The following is a 10,642-nucleotide window of genomic DNA, read 5'->3' on the forward strand; positions in this document are numbered from 1 at the left end:
CCCCCCCCCGCCATTTCTATGTTATGATGAACCCAGCCTAATTCCATTTTAAGATTGGGAGCAATCCCATCACAAAGTCATGAAAAGTTAATTTATGTTTTACTATAAATTACTGAGATTTCTAAACCTGTTTGGAATTCCTGCCCGTGCTCTGAACTCACCATACCTGGCTCCCCTTGACCAGATAACAACCCTCTCTGAAACCTCAGTGGAGCCTCATAAATTCTGATGTTGGGATCTGAATTTACTCCTTATCTTGAAATATCATGCCATGTAGATCATTAACCTGCTATCTGCCTTTGTATTATGCTTGTCAAAATCCTGTTAGCTGTAAGTTCTCAAGACACCCCTCCTTTGCAACTTTTTGTGCTTTAAAACCTGGTTCCTGGAGAGCTGGGGGCTGATCTGTAGCCCGGCTTAGGGAGAGACCGTGCTGGCCAGCTTTCTTTGTGTGAACAATATAAGCTTGCTTTAATTCAAAATTGGAGTCGGTGGCCTTTTCTTTGCAGTGAATTGCCTAAGAGCCACAGGACAATAGGTGGCCACACGAGGATTCACGCCTGGTCCTGATGTGGAGCGCTTCCCCTCTGAAGTACTTCACAGCCCAGAGGCTGAGTGCTCTCACTGTCCCACTTCCCAGATACACGGCAAGGGTTCAAGTTCATACTGGGAGGAAGTGGCAGTGGTTTGAAGCTAGGCCTCTGCCACCTTGGAGCCTGTGCTTTTTTTTGAGCTGGGGTCTCACCATATCGCTCAGGCTGGTCCTAAACTCTTGGGCTCAAGTGATCCTCCTGGCTCAGCCTCTCTAGTAGCTGGGACTACAGGCATATGCCACCATGCCGGGATTCCTGTGTTTTTTTGTTTGTTTCAAAGCACACTTAGGAGGTGTGCCGAGCAAGTCATTAGGATACAGCAAGAAAACATAACACCCCCATTCATATTCATTCTTTATTTTTAAATGGAATAATTTAATTAAGCCTTATTAGTAATATACAGACTGATAGTAGTACTTGTACATAATTTATAAATAAATACACATATCCTGGAGTACATGCCCAAACACTGCAGACTTTGAGATGCGTGATGGAAAAGGAAGGCTTAGTAGGTTACTCCTAAGTGGCATGGGACCCTCATGTCCCTCTGGGTTGCTGTTTCTAGAGGGGTCATCCTGAGAGAGTCAAGTATGAGCTCTGGGGCCTGATGGCCTGGGTTCAAGTCTCTAGTCTGCTACTCCCTAAGTTGTCTGACCTTCGGTCAGTGACTTCACCACTCTCACCTCAGTTTTCCTCACAGCAAAATGGACATAATAGCAGCAGTGGCTTTAGGTGGGTGAGGGATAAAGCTGAGGGATAAATCAGTCCATGTAAACACTGAGAACGATGCCTGGCTCCATAAACCTGATTACTGTTCACCCCTTGTGGGAAGTGGGGAAACAGGTGCAGAGTTGAAATACCGAGGTAATGAGCAGAGCCGGATGCAGAGCTCTCAGCCTGTTTCCTCCTTGTCAAGATGGGATTAAGAGCAGCACGCACCTTACTGGCTGACCCAGAGGAAAGAATCACATTCCCGGAGAAGGGGAGATCGTCATTGCTGTCCCGCCTCCCATAGGGCCTCTTAGAGAACAGCAAAGGCTCAAGAGACGGGCGTGCGATGGCTTTGCAACAGGCACTGGGCTCAAGGACGCCCCGGCGTCCACAGGAGGCCACCAGGAGCGGGACAGACGCGCCCTCTGGTGCAGGAAGCAACCCCAGCAGCCAAGGATCCTGAGGGCTCCTGTTAAGACACCCAATCCAGGCACTTGGAATCCTGCAGGATCCTGAAGCAGACGATGCCCCACTCGCCCAGGCCCAATGCGGAGGTGACAGAGCCGGGATTTGAGCTCGCCAGTCTTTCCCCAGACCGGACTCTCCATCCCTCTTTTTCGAACTCTCCCAGCCCTGTGGCGCAGGGCTCTTGGAATCTCTGGCTCAGCACTTCTCTGGACCAGGCCCTGAGGGACAGACTGGCATCTCTGGGCCTGTCTACCAAATGCCAGTAGCTCCTTCAATTACTGAAATGGCCCGGGATATTCCCACACATATCCAAAGCTCAGTGGGCAGGACTGTATGACAACTTCTGGGCGTAGCTTTGGGCGCTTGGCCTGGGTCTCTCCCTGCCACAGGCAGGCTTCTCTTGTGCGCTTCCTCGCGTTTCTTTCTCGGTCAGTTCACCTGTCCCTTCTCCGGAACGTGCCCTCCCTCATTGTCAATCTAAGCTTCTCCACATCCAGACAGAACCCCCCCAAACAAAGGACATCTCTTCTGTCGTAATGTTCCCCAGACACCAGGTGAGGGCGTCAGGACTTCAGCCGCCTGTCAAGCTCAGGAGTGCGGGGTTGGGGTACTCAGGGTTCTCAATGACTCCAGGGCCGAACTTGAGCTCCAGGAAGCGGCGGTAGTTATTAGGTGCCTGCGCCACAAAGCCGGCAAAGGGCAGGGGCACCAGAGGCTGCAGAAAGTGCTCAGGGAACTCGACATCCTGCCGGTGGTCCAGCCAGGTGTCCTTGGTCATGACCCCGTTGCGGGGGTAGAAGGGCCACAGATCTACATGCAGGTGGTTGCTCTCACTATACTGCACGCGGAAGAAGTCGCCTTCTATGGCCTTCTCCCACACGAAGCCGCGCTCATCCACCACGGAGCCAGCCTCAGCCCCCCGCAGCTGCTCGCAGTTGCCCACATCCTCCAAGTAGATGCCCAGGTCCACATCGTAGTCCCACGGGATGATGTCCCCGTGGCGGGCCGCGCCTAGCAGCGAGCCGCCCTCCAGCCAGTAGCGCACGCCGGCCGCCTCGAGCACGCCCACCACGTAGCGCGCCGTCTCGCGGAGCGCGCGCAGGCAGCAGGGAGGCGTCCACCGCTCCTCGTAGAGATAAGCGGGCGTGTCACCCACCACTGTCCCGAAGCAGCGTGTGCTCTCCTTGCTGCAGCCAAACCACTCGAGCCTCCCGCCCTCCCAGCTCACCAGACGGATGCCGAGCGCACGGAGCAGAGACGCTCGTCGCGCGCGCCCCTCGCGCTCCGCCTTCCAGCGCGCGTGTGCTGTGGCCAGCGGGGGCTGGCGCGCCGCGGCGAAGGGCAGATCCAGCAGCTTCACCGCCCACCCTCGAAGGGAGGTCTGCAGGAAGAGGCTGGTGCCCACAGGCCGCGCCAGGGGCGCCGAGAGGTTGAAGAGGTCCCGGGCACGCAGGAGCACCACAGCGTCCCCATCCAGGGCGTCACAACGGGGAGCAGTGGCTGCAGGGCCATAGCGGGCAGTCCACTCTCTCAAGCTGACATTCAGGGTTAGACACCGGGCTGGATTGGCTGTGGAGACAGGGGCCGCTACCAGGCGGGCACTTCCCCCCTTAAGGGCTTCCACCATGCGCTCCAGCTGGCCTGGTGACTCTGCCCGTGCCCCATCAGGCACCAGGGCCACAAACTCGGTGGCCACGTAGGTCTCTGGGCGCGAGGCCGCAGCAGGCCGGTCAAGGGCAGGCTGCAGCAGTGCCAGGCGAACGTTGGGGATGCGGGGCAGGGCCAGGGGTGGGTAGGGGAGCGTGTCTGCCGCCACCACCACGGGCTGGGCTGGGTCCTGCTGTAGGAAAGAGTCCACCAGCTCGGGCACCGCGTTGTCAAAGGCCTCAAACTCCCGCACCAAGATGGTGACGCGAGGGCCGGTGGCAGATGCACGGCGGGGCCCCCGGGCCCGGGAGTTCCTGGGCTGGTGCTGCAGCCACGAGAAGTAGAAGAGAACCAGGAGGTTGAGGGTGATGGCGGCTGCCAGCGCAGCCTGACAGCGGGTGAGCCGCATGGGGCCGGAGTTAGGCCCTAGCTGGGCATCCAGGGCATCCTGGGGAGATGGGATGAAACGGGAGGCTGCAGCTGGTTGTCACAGGCCCCTCCCTCAATCCTCAGCCTTGCCTTTCTCCCCCAGTTGTCTCAACGACCCCTCGGTGCTGGGGATGGAACCCAGGGCCTCCAGCATGCCAGGCAAGCCTCTGCAGAGCTCCTCCCCGAGACGCACTGCCCTTCTCCTCCCTACTTGGCTTTCATTCTGACTTCACTTCCTCCAGGAAACCTTCCCTGACCTTCCAGGTGGATTACGCACCTGCCCTAGGCTCCTTGAGCATCCTGGGATTGTTTCACACCAGCCTGGCCACTCTAAGCCATAAGTGCAAGGCTTTGTCCCTTACTAGATGGGGACACTCAAAGGCAGGACCAGAGGCTGTCTGTCTTGGTCACTGCAGGATCCCCAGCATCACTCAGGATGAAGCCATGCTGTGCTTTTTAAAGATTTTTTTTTCCCCAAGTGAATCACTTTACATGTTCATTCTCATCCTTGGCCTATTCTGTCAACTTCTCATTCAGATTCCAAGTCAGTTATAAATACCCTGGCACCATTCCCAGGCCAACTTGCACCTTCCTCTCTACCATTCCTTCCTCCAGGAGGCTGCCCTGATCTCTCCCTCCCGCAGGTGGCCCTGGCTCCAGAGCAGCGCTTAGACAGCAGCCCTCAACAATTCCCCAGCCTCTGCCTTCTGGACCCTTCTCATTTCCTCAAATCCTGTGCCATCCCATCATCTCCTTCCTGATGGTCAGTCAGATCATTTTGGTTCTACAAGAAAAGCCAAAAATGTTTGATTTTTTTTTAATCAAAATCTCCCCCTCTTTCTTTTTCTTTTGGTACCATGGATTGAACCCAGGGGCGCTTAATCACTGAGCCACATCCTTAGCCCTTTTTATTTTGAGACAGGGTCTCACTAAGTTGCTGAGGATCTTGCTGAAATGCTAAGGCTAGCTTTGAACTTAAGATCCAGCCTCCTGAGCTGCTGGGATTACAAGTGTGTGCCTGAACCTAGCCCCCCTCCCCCTTTCTTTTTTTGTGATGCTGGGAATGGAACCCAGAGCCTCACACATTAGGCAATGCTCTACCACTGAGCTACATCCTCAGCCCCAGAATTATCCCAATTTAAAAATGTTGGTCACTAACTGAATTTAAAAAAAAAAAATGGTGTGGTTGCCAGGGGCAGGGGGCAGGGGGCAGGGGGGAGTTGTTTGATGGGTACAGCATTTCAGGGTTGTTTTGTTTCTGTTTTTTGCAGTGCTGGGGACGGAACCCAGGGCCTCAGGCAAGTGATCTGCTACTGAGCTGTACCCACAGTGTTTCAGTTTTACAAGATGCAAAACTCTGGATTTGTTTTCCCAACAATATGAATATATTTAACATCAATGAACTGCACAATTAAAACTGGTTAAAATGGTACACTTTATATTATATGTCTTTTTTAAATTTGCTTACTGGGGATCGAACCCAGTGCCTCACGCATGCTAGGCAAGTGCTCTCTACTGAGCCACAACCCCAGCCCTACTTTATATGTATTTTATAACAATTTAAAATTTTTTAAAAAGTGGAAGGGGCTACATCAAGGGAGGCTGCCAACACAGGAAACAATGTGTCCCTGTTCACTGGCCTCCAGATGGTGCTGTCTCCCTCTGCCCACCACAGCTTGGGGATGTCTGCAAGGTGGTGTAACTGGGTAATCCTACCTACAGCTAATCCTACCTCCTAAATACTTTTGACTCCTCCTTCCTATTTCCTCAGCTTCCCCTCAACCCAGGTCCATCTAATTCCCATCCAACCTCCCCTAGGTCTCCTGCCCAAGTCCCCTCTTCTTAGTAGTGAGGTGGTCTTCATAAAGCATGAATGTGACCTCTCCCTCCTTGCTGAGAACTTTCTATGACTCCCTAGTGCCTAGGGGAGAAAGTTAAAATTTCTTACAACATTCCACTTGTGTGTCCACCATACCAGCTTCATTGCCTATTGCACTTCCCGTTCTGGTTTAGATAGGTGGTACCCCCCAAAAGCTCATGTGTGAGACACTGCAACAAAGTTCAGAGGTGCGCTGACTGGGTTCTGAGAGCCTTAACCTAATCAGTGCATTAATCCTGGTAGTGATTATCTGGGTGGTAACTGTAGGCAGGTGGGGTGTGGCTGGAGGAGATGGGTCAATGGGACTTACCCGCTTCCACTTTTATGATTTCTGCCTCACCTTAAACCCCAAGGAATTGGAGTTGGCTGTCTATGGATTCAGATCTCTGAAGCTATGAGCACCAAATAATTTTCCTCCTTAAAGTTGTTCTTGTTAGGTCTTTTGGTTACAGCAACGAAAAGCTGACTAGAACACCTCCCTTAAGCTCTGCCTAAGTTACCCAGAATGTTTTCTAAACTGGTCTTATTTCTAAGCAATTCTGTTCCTTCTGTCTGGAAGGGTCTCCTATACCTTATTGCCTTGGGCCTGGGTCCTGCCTGGTCTTTGCACCTTCTCTCTCCACCCATCCCAGTCTTACTTGTCTTTCTTCAATTCAGTTTGGACAGCACTTAAGAATCTGAGTTGTTGTCACACCAGTAATCTCAATGACTTGGGAAGCTGAGGTCGGAGGATTGTAAGTTCAAGGCCAGCCTCAGTAATTTAGAGACTCAGCAACTGAGAGTGCCTCAAGAATTTAACAAGACCATGTCTAAAAATAAGAAAAAGGACTAGGGCAGTAGCTCAGTGGTAAAGGTAAAGCACCCCTATGTACAATCCCCAGTATTGCCCCCTCCACAAGAATCTGAGCTGTACTTCAAGAGTGACTTCTGAGAGCTGGAAGCAGCGGTGCACACCTATAATCCCAGTGACTCACGAGGCTGAGGCAGGAGGATCGCAACTTAGCAAGGCCCTGCCTCAAACTAAAAACTAAAAAGGGCTGAGGATGTGGCTCAGTAATTAAGCACTCCTGAGTTCTAGCCCCAACACACACACACAAAGAATGACTTCTGAGCTGGGGATGTAGCTCAGTGGCAAAGCACTTGCCTGGTGTGCACATGAAGCCCTGGGTTCCATCCCCAGCACTGGGGGGAAAAAGAAAGCACTAGGTGCATGCAGTGGGACCTGTAGTCTCAGCCACTTGGGAGGCTGAGGTAGGAGGATCACTTGAACCCAGACAGAAGCTCAAGGTCAGCCTTGCAAACATAGCAAGATCCTATCTCAAATAAATAAAGAATAACTTTCCAATTTTAGAACATTGGAATTGCCTCCGGGCCTTAGATTGATCTTTCCCCGTCAATCTTTCAACATCAGTCGGTTGAACTACAATACACCAAATACTGTTCTAGGTACTGTAGCTACAGCCATGGACACACAGAAAATATTCCTGTTCTCATGGAACTTATGTTATTGTGGAGGTGAGAAACTTTGAAACCACAGAATCTTCTGGGCCTGAAAAAAATCTTAAAACTGCCAAGCACAGGGCTGGGGTTGGGGCTCAGTAGTAGAGCACTCACCTAGCACGTGTGAGGTACTGGGTTCGAACCTCAGCACCACAAATAAATAAAATGAAGATATTGTGTTCGTTTACAAAAAACAAACAAACAAACCAAAATTGCCGGGCATGATGATGCATGCCTGTAATCCCAGTAATTTAGGAGGTGGAGGCAGGAGGATTGCAAGTTTGAGGTCAGCCTGGGCAACTTAGAGACACCCTGTCTCAAAATAAAATACAAAGGGGTGAGGATGGAGCTCAGTGGCAAAGTGCACCTGGGTTTAACCCCAATACAAAAGCAAAAACAAAACAAATGAGTTTTATTCCGCAGGAGCACAGAAGTGGTCCTTAGATAGTTTCAGAGACTTCCAATTCTTGATGGTCAGCGAGAGACCATCTTCTTACTTCCATCTTTGTCTCATTGCATTTCCACACTCAGTGCCTAGAGGGATCCTGTTAACACTCAAACTAGATCCTCCCCTGACTGCTTCAACTGTCCCCAACCTTCTCTCTCAAAGGAGAAGTCCAAGCCGTGCATGGTGGCACAGGCCTGTAATCCCAGCGGCTCGGGAGATGGACACAAGAAGATCATGAGTTCCAAGCCAGCCTCAGCAATTTAGCAAGACACTAAGCAACTCAGTGAGACCCTATCTCTAAAGAAAATACAAAACAGGGCTGGAAATGTGGCTCAGTGGTCAAGTGCCCTTGGGTTCAATCTCCAGTACCAAAAAGAAAAAAAAAAAAAAAAAAGAAACAAAACCCAGAAGTCCATGTCCTCACAGTTGCCCATGAGGCCCCACACGAGTACCATCCTTTCCTACTTGCTTATTCAGCTCCAGCCACAGAGGCCCCCAAACTCCATTCTTCAAACACACTCGGGATTCTCTAGCTGCCGAACTGCCTCTTACCTGTCTGGATGCTTCTCCCTTGTGGCCTGCAGGTCACCTTCCAATGGCCATCCTATTTAACAAGCATGTCCCTAACACCCACATACTTCCTCTCCCACCCTACCTTAGTTTTCTTCCCTTCTGCTAGCATCTTTATTGTCGGGGTGCCCATGGAAGCCAGGGACTTATTTTGTCCCTGCTCAGTGCCTGGCTTACAGCCAGTGCCCAATAAACATGTGTTGCATGAAGGAGTGACTTCAGTTGTTAAGATGGGCAGCCTGCGGTTCAGAGGTGGGAAGGATGCAGGAAAGGACCCAGGTCCTCCAAGTCCACGTTTTGACTGGCTGACTACGGGCCAGGAGGTGACCAGCAGGGCAGAGGACAGATATTGAGTTCTTAGTGACCTGAGGACTTGATGGCCAAGGAGGAGGTGCTACTTGCTGGGGAGGGTGTGAGGAGAGGACAAAGGGATCATCTAGTATCCCGACTAGATTGGTCTTGGCTTCACCAACTGTAAAGACCACAGACTCTTCCATGAGGGCAAGGTGGATGACTGATGACTGTGAAGCCCTGAATGTTCTACATGTTCTGCATCAAGATACAGCAACATCAACGATTTTATCAGCTCACAATGTGTCTGGCCCTGACACTTCCTATGTATTCACTGTTCTAAGCACTTCACTCGTTTAATCCTTATATATGATCACATTTAAGGATGAGTTAACAGGCCTACAGACTTAAAGTCACTTGCTCAAGGTCACACAGACAGGAAATGGTAGACCCAGAATTTGATCCAAGAAGCTGGTCCTAGAGTTATGCTTTAAATCAATAAACTCTTCTGCCTCTCCTGGGGCCGACACACAGCCCAACTCTTGGTATATCTTCAGTAAGCCTTCCCCAGCCCTAATTTGATGTGTCCATGAATATGTGAATACGGCATTGTAATTAATTATTTCAACTCAGTAACTCAATGGATATTTCTTCAGTGCTCTCTCTGTGCCAGACCCCATGTTCTGAGGACCAGGATGGAGGAGGTAGGCATTGGCTCAGGACTGCCTTCCAGATGTGAGAAAACAGACAAAAACCAAATACCTTATAGACAGGCAAAAAACCAGAAGAAGGCATGAGAGGAAAACAGGGAACTTGCCAGAAGGTGGTCAGGGGAGGTGAGAAGAGTGTATTGCTTTCTCCTTTCCACACAAAACATTGTAAGTGTGCTGCTCTCATCTGGTGTGAACCTCCACCCATGCAGCAGGCAGAAAAACTGAGTTCTATGTGGGCAAGCCTTTGGGGATAAGGAAAGGGCAGTTCACGTGAGAGTGCTATGACACTGAGGGACTTCTTACCTCCTAGGTTGCAGGCTGGGGGAGCTCCAGGAGGGTGGTTCCAGCCCGGCTGAGCTGCTCTGCTGAGGAAAGGAGAACCAGAAAACCCCAAGTCAGCCAATTCTGCATAATAGAGCCTAATTTCATACTACCACAAAAGTGGCATCTACAAGGTCAGGGAATCCTTTTTCTTAAAGTCCCATAAGTTTGGGCACCAAATGGGGCATCTCAGGAGAGGGGTGGGGTGGGTGGGAGGGATGACAGTTACAGCAACCTTTAACCATGCCTCTCTCATGAATATGTCCAGAAAAGGTAAGGCTAAAAGTGACAGAAACTGTTACCATGACAACCGTTCTCTAGACACACTCCACCCCCTAGAGACAATTCTGAAAATCCCCTACCTTGTTGGGCCTGGTTCTTAGGGTCACCTGGGTGGGGAGGGGCTGTTACTGTAGCAACAAACACTTGGTCTTTCTAGTTTCTCACATCCTTGGGGATGGTCCAGGCCCTGTAACCATAGCAACTGCCGGGAAACAGCATCTCCTCCTCTAAATAAAAACACCTGGTTGGTTTGATCCATGGACCTCCCAGGATGAGAAGAGGGAGATGGTTACTATGGCAATGCTACCTGGGTGGCTACAAAGGAGGGGTTGGGGAAGAGTTTTTTCTCTTGGACATCAGAGTCCTTAGGGCTGGGGTCCTTTCTACCTGAGTGCTAGGTGAGGGAAGTTGCCACTATAACTGATGTGGGCAAGGGCAGAAGGACCCCCAGGGACACAGGTTACCTTAGCAACCTACTCCTGGGGCTGAGACAGGAGAGGTTTGGAGCTCCATAACCACAAAGGGGAAGGGGAGACTGAGGGCTCCAAGCTGGGGGTTACCACGATAACCCACCTGGCCAGAAATCAGCAGGGGCCACTGCTGAAATCACCCCCGGGGGCCCCCTTCTCTCTCAAAGAGTGAAAGCGATTGTTCAGCGGTGTCCTGGGGTCTGGTTGGGGTACAACCCTCTCTTTGGGGTGAAGGGGGAGGAGCGGAGCAGAAAACTGCCCCTTCCCAAGCCTGCAAGGGCGGACGCCGCGCGGGGACTGGGTCTCCTTTGCCCTCCTCC

The 10,642-nt window shown here is 51.5% G+C and overlaps 1 protein-coding gene across 3 annotated transcripts; it reads right to left on the reverse strand.

Moving 5' to 3' along the window:
• Positions 1–934: 934 nt before the first annotated feature.
• On the reverse strand, positions 935–10,636 carry LOC107151325 (fukutin related protein). Of its 3 annotated transcripts, none has more exons than XM_015496662.2 (3): positions 10,426–10,636; positions 9,553–9,614; positions 935–3,867 (listed from the first exon to the last, which is right to left on the reverse strand). In XM_015496662.2, exon 3 carries the CDS (start codon positions 3,826–3,828, stop codon positions 2,344–2,346), a length of 1,485 nt encoding a protein of 494 aa, XP_015352148.1. In that variant the 5' UTR covers positions 3,829–3,867; positions 9,553–9,614; positions 10,426–10,636; the 3' UTR covers positions 935–2,343. The 3 variants fall into 3 exon arrangements, with proteins under 3 accessions (XP_015352148.1, XP_048646633.1, XP_048646632.1); XM_048790676.1 differs by having other exon boundaries at positions 9,933–10,636; XM_048790675.1 differs by having other exon boundaries at positions 9,553–10,636.
• Positions 10,637–10,642: the final 6 nt, after the last annotated feature.

Source organism: Marmota marmota, unplaced genomic scaffold (genome assembly GCF_001458135.2).
Source record: "Marmota marmota marmota unplaced genomic scaffold, marMar, whole genome shotgun sequence".
Taxonomy (NCBI): Eukaryota; Metazoa; Chordata; class Mammalia; order Rodentia; family Sciuridae; genus Marmota; species Marmota marmota.

What these genes read in the sequence shown, in the direction of transcription:
- LOC107151325 (XM_015496662.2), bottom strand. Translation starts at nt 3,828, where the DNA reads ATGCGGCTCACCCGCTGTCAGGCTGCGCTGGCAGCCGCCATCACCCTC.